Here is a 15,893-nt window from a genome sequence, read left to right on the forward strand (position 1 = left end):
GTGACCTGCTCCAATAATGTTAGCCTATTGAACTCAAGCACACTAACTGGCCCATGTGATGAGAACACTACATTTAATTCAACAGCTGTAAGTTTAGGAACAGATAAGCCACCAACAGGAAGAAATGAAAGTGTTAAAACAGTGAGCAAAAAGACACGCAATGATTCTACTGGATTTAAGGAACAAAAAACACAGGGTTTATTAGTCATAGAGCCTTTGAGGAATGTGAGTCACAGAGTGCTCCATCACCCATGTGAGTCTCCTGCCATAGAACAAGCTTTGGTAACTCGTATTTTTAATGCACAGGACGTGGAACGGAACAGAAACTTTTTCCTTTATTCTGAGAAAGTCTTGCGGAGCCTGCTCAGGCAAAGAGATGACTTTGAGTTGAGGACCGGTTAAACAGTAATAATATGCAACTAAATATCACTCTGTGCCCTTAATTGATTAATTAAACTCATTGAAAATAAATAATGGCAAATTTTTTAACCCATAAAGATCCAGTGGTACTTTTGTGGCAGTTCTCAAATGAATTTTTCTCTGTATTTTACGTTTCCTAAGATATTTATCACAATTTATTGTAAAATTATCCTCTTTATTATAATTTTTTTTCAGTGTAAATCATGTGTTTTCCTATGTTTAATTCACTGATCATGTAGATGTTCATTAAAGCTCAGAGTAAATTCAAAGATTATTAGAACAAATCAGAAAAAAAGGAGGAAAAAATGATCTTTTCAGCAAAAATATCTTTAACTAACATAAAAACATAAGTCTCCATCCACTGTCATTGATCCAACTCCATGGGTTTTACTGGGGAATCAATGCTGTCCATGATGAAAGTGTTTCCATGGTAACTACGGAGCCTCTGAACGTCCAAATGGGTCATATCTGATGACTGTGAAAAGACGACAAACTGTATTTTACACCAATTGTTTACATGTATTGATAGAATTAATGGATCAACAGGTATTAAACAGTTTAGTTCAATAGATGGTTTAGGTCGATGGTGGGTGTTTGGGTCTTTATGGGTTAAAGTCAGACACTACCTTCAGATATGAGAAACAGCAATTTCCCTGAATTCTTCACTGAGATCTGCAAGTAGAGCAACCGAAAGGCAAATTAAGAACAAATAAATAGAAGTTCTAGAGGATCTAGAAATAGAATAGATCCTGCTAAAATTTTGTTCTTATATTTTTTAACACCAGAGTTCTTTGTACTACACTGTGCAATGACAATAAAGAAATTGTATTGTATTGTATTATATTGTATTGTATTCTGTTCTATTACTTATGCATTACTCACCTGAATCTCTTGCATTACGGTGAACAATTTCGAAGTGCCATCCACCATAAACAAACCATGTGTTTACAAACCGAACCGTGAGGTAACTCGGGCATCTTCGGAATTTTGTCATGACGTGCATTGTGGGAGATGAGGTGCCCAGGCGACGGGCACACGCACTATGAATGCGCGGCCTCTGCGAATTTTCGGTGGACATTTGAGGTTTCATAGTCCATACATTTATCATCCTACATAATCCTACATTGTGTGACACCAAGTACATGTACCTGTATGAGTCCCACGGTCATAAAAGCTGAGCTTTATGCAGACCTGTTCAGTCCAGTACATCAGACTCCTGGACTTTTATCTCCATCCTTCATTCATTGGACACCTGTTTGTTCTCCTTAGTTGTTGTTTCTGTTCATAAATCTGTTTTTTCCTTCCACATGTATATTTCAGTTCTATCCATACACATCTTCGACAGTTAGACTGTGGTCAGTGACAGGAGAAGCAGCACCAGTGAAGTGTCAGATTCAGAGGGACCCATATCAGATGCGGAGACGGCGATAATGGATTGGATGCTGTACGGCCGTAATGGATGATTGACAGGAGACTCAGCCAGGTTCGGCCAATTATTTCATTCGGACCGAATAAAATGATTGGTCAGAATTTTATCAGAAATATGAGCAATATATGAGAATTAAACATTTTTGAGTTTCAATACCTGGTGGATTTCTTTTACATTTTAGTTTGACACATGCTTATTAGGAGCATTTTAAGATGGCAAAAGAAAAGTGTAAAAATGCCACATCATATGGTATAGCTTTAACACAGATAACAAACACATCCCCCTAAATATGAGAACACTGCCCCCTGTCGAACTTCACAAAAAATAGGAATGCAGGGTATTGGAAAGAGCAAATTTTGCAAGAAAATTGAATAGCCAGACAGGAAAATAAAATATTTATTCTAAAACCAAAGCAGGACATTTCTATTAGTTAAAGATAATACGGAAGTGCTGAAAATCACATTTGTTTATTTATCTAATGTGTTTACAATGAATTTCATCGGTAGCGTGGCCGAGCGGTCTAAGGCGCTGGATTAAGGCTCCAGTCTCTTCGGGGGCGTGGGTTCGAATCCCACCGCTGCCAGAATGTGTTTTTTTTTTGTCTTACTTGATTCGTAATTGATTTGATATCAACGCTGCAAACATCGCTAACCAGCGTGTCGCGTGTAACATGAGATTCCCTTTGTAAAAACCAGGCATCTTCGTAATTTACCAAAGCTTTGGCGGAACCCTGGAGTAACCCGGAAGTATTTATGTTTTCAATATAAAATACGCAACAAGTGAGTGAGGATATAGCACGGCCTGTCAAGAATAATAACTTTATTTAATACTTATATGATTCAAATGCCTATATGCCTATTGGTTAATTCAATTTCTGTCTGGGGCAGTAAATATTAGAATTTCAGTCGATGCTTTTATTCTGAAAATCCTGCCAACCACCGGATGTGAGGTTTAGACTTCGCTTTTGGACAGTCGCGTGAGGTTTGTTATTAGAAAAGACACGGATTCTACGTTCCGTTTAATACAGTGGCAGGGTTTATAATTATCGAGTGCTACCTTATAAATTGAACTTTTCGAGCTCACCATATTTGATAGGTGTTTCAGGTCGGTTTGTTGTTGTTAGGTTGGGCCGGTTTGTTTAAGTGCGCGTGAGTCGACATGAAACCTCCTCCGCGCAAACGCACTAAACGGTATGCAAACATACAAACACAAGAAGAAGAACAGTGTCATAAACAGATCAGTAGCTGGCGACGAGGGGAACAAAGGAGCCTCCTGAATGGTCTGAAAGCTCTGGCCCGGACAGACGGAGGTCAAAGCGACTTAGACTACGCTGCCCTGAAACAATACGTACCTACACGTTCTACTACGGAGGTAAATATGGGCCAGTGATGTGACGTTCACGAACGAATCGAATCTTTTGAACGGCTCTTTGAAATGAACGTTGGGAACCGAGTCTTTGTAAAGAGCCGTTCATTTTTTGTGTTTTTAAGGAGGGAGTGTCCGATTGCTTGTCAGTTTAGCGTCACTGAAACCCTCTGTTTTCAATAGAGGGTATGCACGTGACGTCACCGCGGTTCCGCCCACTGAGTGGCAGAAAGAGGGAGATGAGTAGCGGCTTTGGCTTGAATACTGCGAAAACTTTAGAACAATCTAAAAAATGGGGAAGAGCTGTTGTGTCATTGATTGCACAAATAGATTTAAAAAGCACTCGGAGCTATTGTTTAAGCGGCGACCTAAAGCCAAAGACAGAGGGAGCTGATGGATCGCTGCAATTAGTAGAAATAACTGGAAACCAGGCAACGAAACCTGGATTTGTGGTTGTCATTTCATGTTAGCTAACGTTAATTTATGCTGTATTCTTGCGTAAAATCATACCTTAAATTACATATCGTTTTGGCTAACGTTACTTCTTAGTAAAGCTCTTAATGTTACCATCTGTTATTTAGTTCTATGTTTCATAACTGAAACGTTTTTGTCTTCAGTTGTGTGATTCTGAACCTTGTGCTCTACATGATTTGTAAACTAGCTTAAACTGAGGCTAACCTAGTTTTTCAAATAAGGGGGTACTCTAGCACAAAGCTGTTGTAGCTGTGTTGCATCAAGTATTTGATGTTAACTACACTTAAATATCCACAGTACCAGTACTTGGATCAAAAATAACCCCAGGAGGTTGTTTCCTTGCAATATCTTTGTAATAAAAAGTTGTTATTGTTTCATATTCCACGTATTCCTCAAAAAACATTGACATCATGCTATTTAAAAGTTTAATTTACCCATAGATTTTATGAAATAGTATTTTTTGTATTACTACCCCAACCTTCCATGGATGGGGCTAAATGACCCATGTTAGTTTTCAGTTGAATTTCATCTGAACCTTTGATTCATTCCACAAAACCAAAGGACTCACTTACAGAATCGATGTTGACATTGTTCTGCTGCTGTTATATCCTCCTGAGAACCAGGAAAGTGAAAGTTTGAGCTTTTTTATATTAAACAGTTGTCTTGATTTGAAACTGCATAATGCAACAGTTTTTCCAGATACATTTTTAAAATTATTTTTATGTATTTATTTATTTTTAATGGAATGTCCTTTGCAATGGACAGCATTTTTAAGTAAAACTGAAACTTTTGTTCCCTACTGAGGACAAAAATGCACTGCTGGGTCTCAAGAGGATATACTCTATATTGTATCCTATATATAATTTACTTTTCACCTTCTTTCCACATTACTGTTATTTTGTGTGTGAAGTTACTGGATTGATTCACCAGTGGATCATCTTTTCTGTGTGTAATTGTTCCATCCATTTATGTTAAAATCATTCTTGATATTGTGAAGATGTGCAATGATGCAAACATAAATAATGGGAAATTCTCCTCAAATGCATTTGAAACCAAAGAGTTCACAAAATATAGAAAACAATATATACTTGTTTTAAAAGTAGGCTGGGGAGTAAAATAAGAAGGTAAAAAAATGCTCAAGTAATACTTAAACCTTTAAATACTTTAATACTAAAGTACAGATACTTTAAGTAAAGTCACAATATGTGAGTAATTGTGTTTCTCAATGCTGATACTGTCTTTTTCTCTCCTTCAGATTGAATCTGTGATCGATACATTGAAGGACAAACTCATCACGTCTGTGTGTAGGGAATTCGAGAAGAAGAGAAGGGATGATAATAAGGTCTCAAAGCCCATTGAGAAGTGGACGCACATGGCTTCAGTTGTGGGTGGAGCACTGGACGAACCCATAAACACTGCTTTTTCTCAGGTACCAAAAGCCAGTTTTATTTGATTTTAAGATTATAATATTTTTATTTGTCATGACTTCCCCTGTGTAGTTTGGGCACCTGATAAGAGCACCCCCAGGGCACTTGTCTTCTGTTTGATGCTCTGATGGATATGACATATTCATGATCAAAGCAGGAGTCAAAGACTGGAATGATATCATTATTTGGATGAATCTCAGAAAGTGACATTGATTTTTTTTTTTTTCTTACAATTTAAGTATAAAACTTTCATATATTTTACTTTAATTACACATAAAGTGAAACATTTCAACTGTTTTGTCTTAATTTTAATCTATCTATCTATCTATGAGATGGAATAAGGTTCAAACTGAACTTGCTTATAAGTGAATAGCAGTATTTATTTTCAATCTCAACCCCACAAAAAACCTCATCACTGCTGACAAACATCAAAGTGGTCGATTGAAATACCACATTTCTGCCAAACTGCAGTGATTTCATACAGAGTGTCCCACTCAGAAAAAGATGTATTTGTCATTTGCCTATATATGCCCATACAGTGTACTAAACTGAAATCCAAGCGCTGTTATGGAAGGGGACAAGTATACGTACTGTGACACTCTTAGTACCAACCCTGGAGCTCAACCTTTTCCTGTCTCTCCATCTTCCTCATCTTTTGTTCACCAGATGCTGATTGTGTCATCCACCGAACCTTGCACTCTGAGGAACAGTGACCCACCTCAGATGGACAAACCACTCGTAGACCAAAACAGCCCTCTCGGCCGTATAGTCCCCTTCAGACCGATGCATCACACACCAAACCAAGGTATGACCCACTTCCTGTTGTAGCTGTTGAACTGCAAATATTTGTTAAATTTCATCAGGGCGACCCAAATGTTTGGAAACAAACAAAAACACATATATTTTAGTAATGGTATTATATTTTGAAAAATCGATAACTATGATACGATTGCTTGCCCCTCAGTACTACACGGCATATTCACTTTTCAAAGTGGTCCCCTTTGTGTTGGATGCAGCAGCGCAAACGTGACCTCCACTCAGCGACAGTTTTTTCAATGGTGTCCTTGGGAATACGTTTCCATTCATGCTTAATCGCCTGCTTCAAACTGGCCAGCGAGTGATGAGGATGAGAGTTGACCCTTGCCTCTAACAGTCCCCAGATGCTGTAGTCCAATGGATTTAAATCCGGGCTCCTAGCAGGCCATTCTTGTTTGGTGATGAACTGAGGACAGTGCTCTCTCAACCAGGTCTGAGTGACGTTTGCGGTGTGGGCTGGCACTCCATCTTGCTGAAAGATCCAATCACCATCTGGATACAGTCTGCGGGCTTCAGGAAGCAAGACCGACTCTAGAACTTCATTTATGTAGTACTCCTTGTTTACCTTGGTCCCTGGATCAATGAATTTCAGTTGCAACGCACCAGAACTGCAGATAGCCCCCCAAACCATGATTTTTGCAGGAAATTCAGCTCTTCTGACTTTCAAACTTGCAGCATCTGCATCTGCACGGCTTGTAGCATACACATGGCTATTTTGGCGGTTCAGTTTTGGCTCCACTGTGAACATTTTCTCATCTGAAAAAATCATCTTCTTCACATCGTCCTCCATGAAACGTCCACGTAACCTTTTGCACTTAGTGACCCTAATGGCTTTATCAGCGGCTGAAAGCATCTGGACTTGCGACTGATGGACAGCTTTGAGACCCAGGTCGACTGCTAAGACACGTTGCATGGTGGATCTGCTCACGTTCATGTCACGAGCCATCTTTCTCCCTGATCGAGTTGGATTCCAACGAATTCGGAGGCGGACATTTTGAATCAGCCGTCTGGTGCGAACGGAGCGTGGTCTGCCTGACTTTGGCCTGTCATCTGTAGATCCAGTCTCCTGGTACTTCCTGATGACTTTTGAGATAAAACTGCGTGATACCCTTCGGTTGAGAGAACGGTAAATTTCACATTGGCGTTGACCTGCACAGTGCAGTTCAACCACAGCATGCCTATTCCCATGTTCTCTGGTCATTTTCTCTGGACAGAATGAATTACATTCAAGTTAAACCTCAGGCCTAGTCAACTATGACATAACGAAGCAAAGGAAATAATTCAATTGGACCCATTCATCACAGATTAAGTACAATGTTGTACCAAAGTTTGTTTCCAAACATTTGGGTCGCCTGTTGAACCCTGTCCTGTTTGTGTCTCATCTGTGTTGTCTGACATATTGCAATTCCACTCTGTTGTAAATATGAATATAGTCATTAGATTTTTTTATTACTAATTACTATTATTCATATTTTATATTGTTAGTCTTTTGCATGATCTTTATGCATGCACATTTTTTTCTTGCATTTTATTCTGTTGCTGCCTTGACCGTTGAATTTCCCTGCTAAAATCTCCCCGATAAAATGTAATCTAATATAATCTAATCTTATCTAATATAGGACTTTGTGTATGTCTATTGCCGCGTTTCCACTACATGGAACCAACTCGGCTCAGCTCGACTCGACTCAGGTACCAGGTGCTATTTCTGGCGACCATTTCCATTACAGGATACTACAGACTTTACAGTACCTGGGTGTCATAGCAATGCGGCACGTTACTTCCATGTCGTCTGCTCAGAGAGTTGCTGATAAACTCACTCGTTTCGTGCTGTCTCGTCAAGCTCATGCTGAATTTTTACGTCTGAACCTCCTCGACAAACCGTGGTGTAGTTTTGCAGGCTGTTATTATGTGTATTAACCTACCGCTATATTTACTGTAAACTTCAGCATCTGTTTTTTTGTAAAACGGTGGGTCACAGAGACGGCTCTCTGACCAATCAGTGGTCTGCAGTGTTTACACGTCACGTTTTAGTATCTGGTCCCCAGTCCTGGAACCTCGGCGGAGGTGATACCAAAAAACTAGCACTGGGGACCAGATTCCAGGCCCTTTTTTGTAATGGAAATACAGAAAGGCTGAGTCAAGTCGAGCTGATACCATGTAGTGGAAACGCGGCATATGTAACAAATTTCATTGGATGACAAAAATAACATGTACAAATACAGGGACTTGGTATGCACAGACCTTAACACTGTCATGTCTTCCTGTTAGGTGAGCCTCCTGGCATCAGTGCAGTCCATCCCCTCCCCATACTCAAACCCCCAGCACCAACATTGCACCCAGCCAAAAGACTCCTAGTACCATCTAAAGTGGCCTCCACCACCACAGCCCCTCCACCAAAGCAGCAGTCACCTGAAGCAGTAGGAAACCCTCCCCTTGCCAGCATCACCTCCTGCCAAACATCTGCAAGTGTGTCTGCATCCACACATGGACACACCCAGACCACCACACAGCCCCAGACCGCTCCACAGCCTCAGACCGCTCCACAGCCTCAGACCGCTCCACAGCCTCAGACCACTCCACAGCACAAGACCACCATAGTGTGCTCTGCTGCTGCCACACCTGTCCCTTCCACCTCTGATAGCAGCCTCAGTCTCCCCCTTGGTGCTGCTTCCTCCTCAGTCCCCGCCCACACAACACCCAAATTTGGACCAACTGGCAAGTACACCACCAAGTACCACCCTGTGTCACTGGGAGTGAAGTCCATAGTGAACTTTGAGAAGATCTATCAGTTCCTCAGTGTTATCAATAACCCCGATCAGGGGTGTAAGCTAACTCCTATGGGTGAGTGAAACCTTCGCTACTCTAATGTCAGTCATTTAACCCATAATGACCCAGTGCTATGTTTGTGGCAGTTCCCAAATGAATTTTTGTCTCTATTTAACCTTTCTGATATTTTGCTTTTTTAAATGGAATTATGCATTTTAAAACATTTCCCTGTGTTATACATAAACTGTTTTAAATTCTTCATTAATTAAACTCCACAGGTCTATCTTCAACCCTAATCTGAGTAATGACACCAGAAAGGTGGTTTTGAGCGCTGATGCCCATTCATTTTTTGTTTTCTTGTACTGTCTCATATCCTTCAGAGAGTGCTATAGTGTTGGACCTGCTGATGTCTCTGCCAGAGGAGCTCCCTCTGCTGGACTGCAAAAACCTGCAGAAACATCTGATCCAGGTACAGTGCACACCACTTCCACTGTGATCTGTAAGTTGTAATGTACATGTGTAAATGATAAACTGAAGCATAATATTGTTAAAAATGCACTTATTTTTCTTAACAAATTTTAAGTGGTCCATGTTATTCACATTGTTTTAAACGACAATTTGTAGATGTAAACATTTTCATTATGTAAGGAAAGTTTGGAGTCGACATTATTTATATATAATTGTGTTATTTTTTTAACTGGTCTGTACCACTTCAGACCAAATTTGGCTGAATTTGGCCCCTGAACTGAAATGAGTTGACACCCATGGTTTAGATTGTAAAGATTATTATATCACAACAGAGAAAACTGAAGACAAATTGACTTTTTCAGCAAATCTATCAATAACTGAACATAAAGCAAGTGTCTCCATCCACTGTCATTGATCCAACTCCATAGGTTTTACTGGTGAATCAGTGTTGTAGAAGATGACAGTGTTTCCATGGTAACTACGGAGCCTTTGAACATCCAAATGAGTCATATCTGTTGACCATGAAAAGATGACAAACTGTATTTTACACCAGTTATTTACATGTATTGATAGGATTACTAGATCAACGGGTTTTAAACAGTTTAGATCAGATGATGCTTTTGGTTTAAGGTGGATGTTTGGGTCTTTATGGGTTAAAATATATAAAGTAAAATAAAAAAAAAAGTCCTCAAGTGAAGTACAGCTCAATCGTAAAAATTTGCTGAAGTGGAATAATTAGGTATTTGGAGTTTTTTTTTTCCCCATCTTTGTGAAGTTTGAAGTTGAAGTACTTTTGAAAATATCAGGACAACCAGGTCGTACTGTTTCTTTTTTCCGTCTCTTTAAATAAGTCCTAGTGAGAAGAAGCTGTTTGACGCTACCTCTTCCTTGTATGTTTCAGGTGTATCAGGCTTTGTCAGTTCCTGCTGATTCTAAGATGATCAAAGAACTGTTTAAAGGCTTAAAAGGAGCTGGTGAAAGTGAGTGTCACACAGCGGGGTCTCAGGATGGACCCCATGACCAAAGTACCAGAGCCTCTGAGGCCAACCCACAGCAGGATGACCGCAGCTGGTGCACTAAAGACACTGGCCCAAAGGCACCTCAGCCACAGGAAACCGACAGCCAGTCATCAGGGAACACAAATACAAACAGCCAATGTGAGGATGAAGACATGATGGGACTGTGCCCCCCTCTCAACCCTTTTATGGTGCCGCTAGAGCTGCTGAAGAGGAAGTCAAGTGCCCAGTAAACCAGTGAATTTGGTTACATTTTGACCGATTGACGATAGATTCTGAATGTTTAAAGTGTATTTTATTTGAAGTTAAAGGTGTTACATAGCTGCTGATGTTACGAGGTGAAACAGCAGATTCAGTTAAGTCAAAGTGTTTTCTTTTCTGTGTATATTTTAGAGCTGCAACCGATTAATCGACTCAAAGTGATCCAAAAAAAAAATCATTCAACCACAGTTCTCCTGAATCAAAGCTTTGTTTCCTTCATTTCTCTGCTGTTAAACATTGGTTCCACTGTTGTGTTTCATACGGACGCTTATTGTGACGCACAAAGAAGCTTCAATTCAGGAAAACTGCAATAGAATATTTCCCTTCAATCAATTCGAGTCGATTAATCGAATCGTGAATTTTTCGTTCACTTCAAGCACCTAATCGATTAATCAGTTGCAGCTCTAGTATATTTATATTTGTGTTTACCTTTACTGTTGCTAAAAAGCTGGAATTTTGTAGCCAGTAATGGAAGAAAATGGTGCCCCACAGTACAGCAAGAGCAGGTTTTATATCAACATTAACCATCCACTATTAAAAGAATGAAACATTAATGACTTGTTTGTGTCCACTGCGATTTTCTTTTTCTGTTTTTCACTGTAGATTTTTTTTACCTTTAAAAAAAAATGTAAATTATCAAAATTACTTACTTCAGACGTCAGGTTTTCAACAACGGAAAAATATTGTTGAAAAAATGTTGATATTTAGGGGAAACAAAATGGTGAACTTGCATCTTCCACTAAAATAATGCATTCAAAGATATCGATTTAATAAAGACCTGTTCCCTTCAAAGGTGCACTGACCCAAATTTCAGCCCCCTCCCCTCCTTATCTCTATGCCATATTCCCTCCCCCAGCCATGTGACTGATTTGGACTATGAGATCTCACTTATATTGTGTATACAGTTGCAGGAAAAAAACCTTAGACCATCAAAAGTCATCAAAAACAATGATTATGCAATCCAGTACTAACTCCTGTGTGTATCATGTGACTAAAACGGACAGAAAAGAAAACATGGAATGCCTAAAAGCCATAGCTACGGAAGAGGACTAGGGCCACTGGAAAAAAAAAAAAAATTAAGGTCCAATATATTTTTTAAATTATTATTCTGAGGAAAAAATTCAGACTTTTTTTTTTCTCAGAATTCTGACTTTAATCTCAGAACAATAATTTTAAAAAATATTTAAAAGTCAGAATTCTGAGATTGAAGTCAAAATTGTGAGAAAAGTCAGAATTCTGAGAAAAAAGTCAGAATTCAGACTTTTTTTTTCCTCAGAATTTTGACTTTAATCTCGAAACAATTCTAAAAACAATATTTAAAACAATCAGAATTCTGAGGAAAAAAGTCAGAATTCTGAGATTAAAGTCAGAATTCCAACTTTTTTCTCGGAATTCTGACTTCTTTGTCAGAATAATAATAAAAAAATAAATCAAACCTTAATTTTTTCTTTTTTTTTTCCCAGAGGCCCTAATCCTCTTCTGTACATAGCTATTGACTTAAGAACTGAAGTGATTTTGGTTATTATCAAGAAAACCATGGAAAATGGATAGATATCAACTCTGAAATTAAACTCTTAACAGCTATTTTTGTTGTTATCATTATATTTATCCAAACAAATGTACCTTTAGTTGTGCCAGGCATTAAAATGAACAAAAAATTAAAGAAAGAAAGGGTGGTCTAAATTTTTTTCCATGACTGTATAAATCATTCAGAGTTCAAATAAAACTAGCATTTAAAGCCGGGGTGTCAAACTCATTTTAGTTCAGGGGCCACATACAGCCTAATATGATATAAAGTGGGCCGGATCAGTAAAATAATATAAATAATAGTATAAGAATTTATAAATAATGTCAACTTCAAAGTTTTTTTTTTTTTTTTTTTTTTTTTTAATGTTTTTGAGTGAAAAAAAGTCAAATTCCATAATGAAAATGTTTACATCTATGACCCGTACTTGAACATAACATGAACAAATATGAAGTATGTGGAATTTTAACAATGTTCTGCCTCTTACTCAATGTTTTGTGTATTTGTAGATCCACTGTGATCTGTAAGTTGTGATGCACATGTATAAATGTTAAACTAAGGCATAATACTGTTAAAACTGCACTTATTTTTCTTAAGAATTTTCAGGTTTTTCATATTTTTTGTAAAAGGCTAGTTTTTAAATGTAAACATTTTTGTGTAATTCTCCTTTTTTTTTACACTACAACGAGAAAAATTTGTAGTTTTCATTATTTATAGGTTATTATGATAGTGTTTTACTGGTCTGACCCACTTCAGACTGAATTGACCTAAAGTGATTCTAACATCCTTGGCTGTTAATTTCTTCAGTGTAATTTCTGCATTTCACAAATTCATCCCAGGGGCCGGATTGGACCCTTTGGCGGGCCGGATTTGGCCCCCGGGCCGCATGTTTGACACCTGTGATTTACAGGTAAAAATCCTCAAAATTGTTGGATGTTTGGTAGATTTGAGCAGGACTGAAGTTGTTTAAGAGATTTATGAAAAAAAAAGCAAAAAATAAAAAAAAATTGCTGTATCATGATTTTATAATAGGTTTTTTTTTGTGCATGTAAATTTTTTCCTTGAAGGTAACCAGAGGGTGCAAAATGCATCATGGGAGTATAAAACAATGTAAGAGTAAAAGATATCAAAAATATAGCTTAAAAGAACTTGCTATATTTCATGCCAAAAGCTGCAACACAACCAAAGTGATCACCAAAACAAAAAGAGAAAAATGTACAAAAATGCTTGAGGAGGACCTAAAGAGTTATCCACTACTAAGATGAAGCGCATTTATTTAACACTGTTTTGGGTCAAAAGTAGATATTATAAGCATTCATGTTGAAATTTCTTAAACGTGGTTTCAAAAAAGGACACATTTATCTTTTAAGTCACAAGCAGAAGAATTCCAGAACCACTGTGTTCTATTATCCCCCTGTATTTACTGAATAATGCTTAGTACCACAGTGGTCTGCTCTGCTGGTTAAGGACAATATGAAAACAATACCGTAGGTTATAATGAGTCATTTTGTATTTACTTAGATACAAAATGGTTAAAGATGACGATGTACTTTTGTACCTGAGATAAAACCCGTTGCTATGACACTCAGTTGTGTTGAATGCAATCATGACCCTGATGTGACGTCCACAGTCAGCAGGGAGTGTTCATGTGCTGTTTTTCTGACAGTTGAACATTTATCTTTTCAATCACTGGGTCAATAAAATGTCTTCACCCACCCATTTTACTCAAACAACTGAACATTATAGTCATCACTGTACAGTCTGAATATTGGACACTGGACTTTGTGTGCATGTGTCGTTTTCTATGACAGTTACGTAAAAAAAAAAAAAAAAAGTTTTTACAGCTGTTTTTTACTTGACTTTTTTTTTTTTTTACACTTGCATTACTTGACCACCTTACAGAATGAAAAAACAAATATCCTTGCACAGTACAAAGGTATTTTGCAATGACAATAAAGACTATTCTATTCTATTCTATTCTATTCTATTCTATTCTATTCTATTCTATTCTGTTTTATTAATGGTGAATGCATCAAAATCTGAAGATGGTCCTTAGGTTTCTGTTTCCCGGGAAAACACATTATCTATTCTATTCTATTCTATTCTATTCTATTCTATTCTATTCTATTCTATCAATAGTGAATGCATCAAAAGCTGAAGATGATCCTTAGGTTTCTGTTTCCCAGGAAAACATGTTATCTATTGTATTGTATTGTATTGTATTGTTCTCTATTGTAATCTATTCTATTCTACTCTATTTTATTTTATTTCATTTTATTTAATTTTACTTTATTTTATTTTGTTTTATTTTATTAATGGTGAATGCATCAAAATCTGAAGATGATCCTTAGGTTTCTCTTTCCCAGGAAAACATGTTATCTGTTCTATTCTATTCTATTCTATTCTATTCTATAGAATAGAGTAGAATAGAACAGAATAGAAAACAATAGAATAGAATAGAATAGAAGATTGTTTTCTATTCTATTCTATTCTATTAGATGTTTTCTATTCTATTCTATTAGATTGTTTTCTATTCTATTCTATTCTATTCTATTCTATTCTATTCTATTCTATTCTATTCATGGTGAATGCATCAAAAGCTGAAGATGACCCTTAGATTTAAGTTTCTGGCTGCCTGCTGTGTGTAAAAAAAAAAAAAAAAATTTGAAAGTTCCTGTTTCCCGGGAAAACACGTTTTCCCAGGAAACAGAAACTTTTCGATGTTTTTTTTTTTTTACTTCCATCATGCTGCCCTTTGAAGAGGTCTGAAGCCTTTGTACTTCAGTAAAACTGTAATGTTGCGCTGTATACTGAAACCTTTGTCTTCAACATCCAAGTATTACCATTTAAATATACTAACAGTGCATGAGTTCAAATCTGAATAATGCACTCAGGGACATAAATATGGTTTCATGTTCTGTAGTTACACCAATGATCAGCTCATTCTTCATATATTTGCAGCCAACTTTATCAAGTCTGACAGGTTGTAGTAGGGAGTGTTGGGGTAATTTAAGATAACTGCTCCTCTTACAGCTTTACAGCATCACTGGGTGATTAACATGTCCTCATTGTGTAATACATGTCATTTTACTGTTTTGGAGAAATCTGAGTCATCTTCACAGATATTTTTATTTCTGGTATATTTAGGCATTTAACCCATAAAGACCCACTACTACTTCTGCGGCACTTCCAAAATATATATTTCTTCTCCTATATTTACCCTTTCTTAAGTGATTTCTAAACATTTATTATGATATTATGCTCTGTATTTTGTGGGTTTTCAGTGTAAATCCAATATTTTCCTACATTTAATTCACTGATCATGTAGATGTTCATTAAAGCTCACATCAAAGTTGAGGGTAATTATATTAGAAACAGACAAAACTCAAGAGAAAGTGATTTTTTCAGTAAAAAATAAAAATTAAAAAAAAAAAGCGTTTCCATCCACTGTCACTTATTAAACTCCATGTTTTTTACTGGTGAATAAATGTTGCAGAAAATGTTGGTGTTTCCACGATAACTACAGAGCCTCTGAACGTCCAAATGGGTCATATCTGATGACCTTGAATAGATGACAAACTGTATTTTACACCAATCATTTACATGGATCGATAGGATTAATGGATCAACAGGTATTAAACAGTTTAGATCAATAGATGGTTTTGGTCGCTAGTTGAGGTTTGGGTCTTTATGGGTTAAAGAATCCTCTGTGCTTTAGTAAATTAGCAGCAAATTAGCACTGAATATATAGCAGTTAAAGGTTTCTCTGCAAGTACCAGTGTTACCAGTAAATAAACATGTTTCAATCACATTATACATCCAGCTTCATTCATTAAATTGTAAACATATCGCGACCAGTCTTTAATATGGTATGATGTATTTAAACATATGAGTTAACATATAATTGATATAATATATTTTAGTAA

At 37.2% G+C, this 15,893-nt stretch overlaps 1 protein-coding gene and 1 non-coding gene across 3 annotated transcripts; both read left to right on the plus strand.

The window, feature by feature from the left end:
• Window positions 1–2,350: 2,350 nt before the first annotated feature.
• On the plus strand, window positions 2,351–2,432 carry trnal-aag (transfer RNA leucine (anticodon AAG)). Its single transcript has one exon. It is a non-coding gene; the product is annotated as a tRNA-Leu (tRNA).
• A 376-nt stretch (window positions 2,433–2,808) lies between these two features.
• On the plus strand, window positions 2,809–10,670 carry snapc2 (small nuclear RNA activating complex, polypeptide 2). Of its 2 annotated transcripts, XM_030162088.1 has the most exons (7): window positions 2,809–3,220; window positions 4,944–5,117; window positions 5,782–5,920; window positions 8,200–8,435; window positions 8,508–8,772; window positions 9,078–9,166; window positions 10,067–10,670. In XM_030162088.1, the coding sequence occupies exons 1-7, from the start codon at window positions 3,008–3,010 to the stop codon at window positions 10,412–10,414; spliced, it is 1,464 nt and encodes a 487-aa protein (XP_030017948.1). In that variant the 5' UTR covers window positions 2,809–3,007; the 3' UTR covers window positions 10,415–10,670. The 2 variants fall into 2 exon arrangements, with proteins under 2 accessions (XP_030017948.1, XP_030017947.1); XM_030162087.1 differs by having other exon boundaries at window positions 8,200–8,772.
• Window positions 10,671–15,893: the final 5,223 nt, after the last annotated feature.

This window comes from Sphaeramia orbicularis, chromosome 18 (assembly GCF_902148855.1).
Source record: "Sphaeramia orbicularis chromosome 18, fSphaOr1.1, whole genome shotgun sequence".
Lineage (NCBI taxonomy): Eukaryota > Metazoa > Chordata > Actinopteri > Kurtiformes > Apogonidae > Sphaeramia > Sphaeramia orbicularis.

What these genes read in the sequence shown, in the direction of transcription:
- snapc2 (XM_030162087.1), top strand. Translation starts at nt 3,008, where the DNA reads ATGAAACCTCCTCCGCGCAAACGCACTAAACGGTATGCAAACATACAA. An exon ending in CTACACGTTCTACTACGGAG is followed by an intron (nt 3,221 to 4,943) that starts GTAAATATGGGC and finishes TCTCTCCTTCAG; the next exon opens with ATTGAATCTGTGATCGATAC. An exon ending in TGCAGAAACATCTGATCCAG is followed by an intron (nt 9,167 to 10,066) that starts GTACAGTGCACA and finishes TGTATGTTTCAG; the next exon opens with GTGTATCAGGCTTTGTCAGT.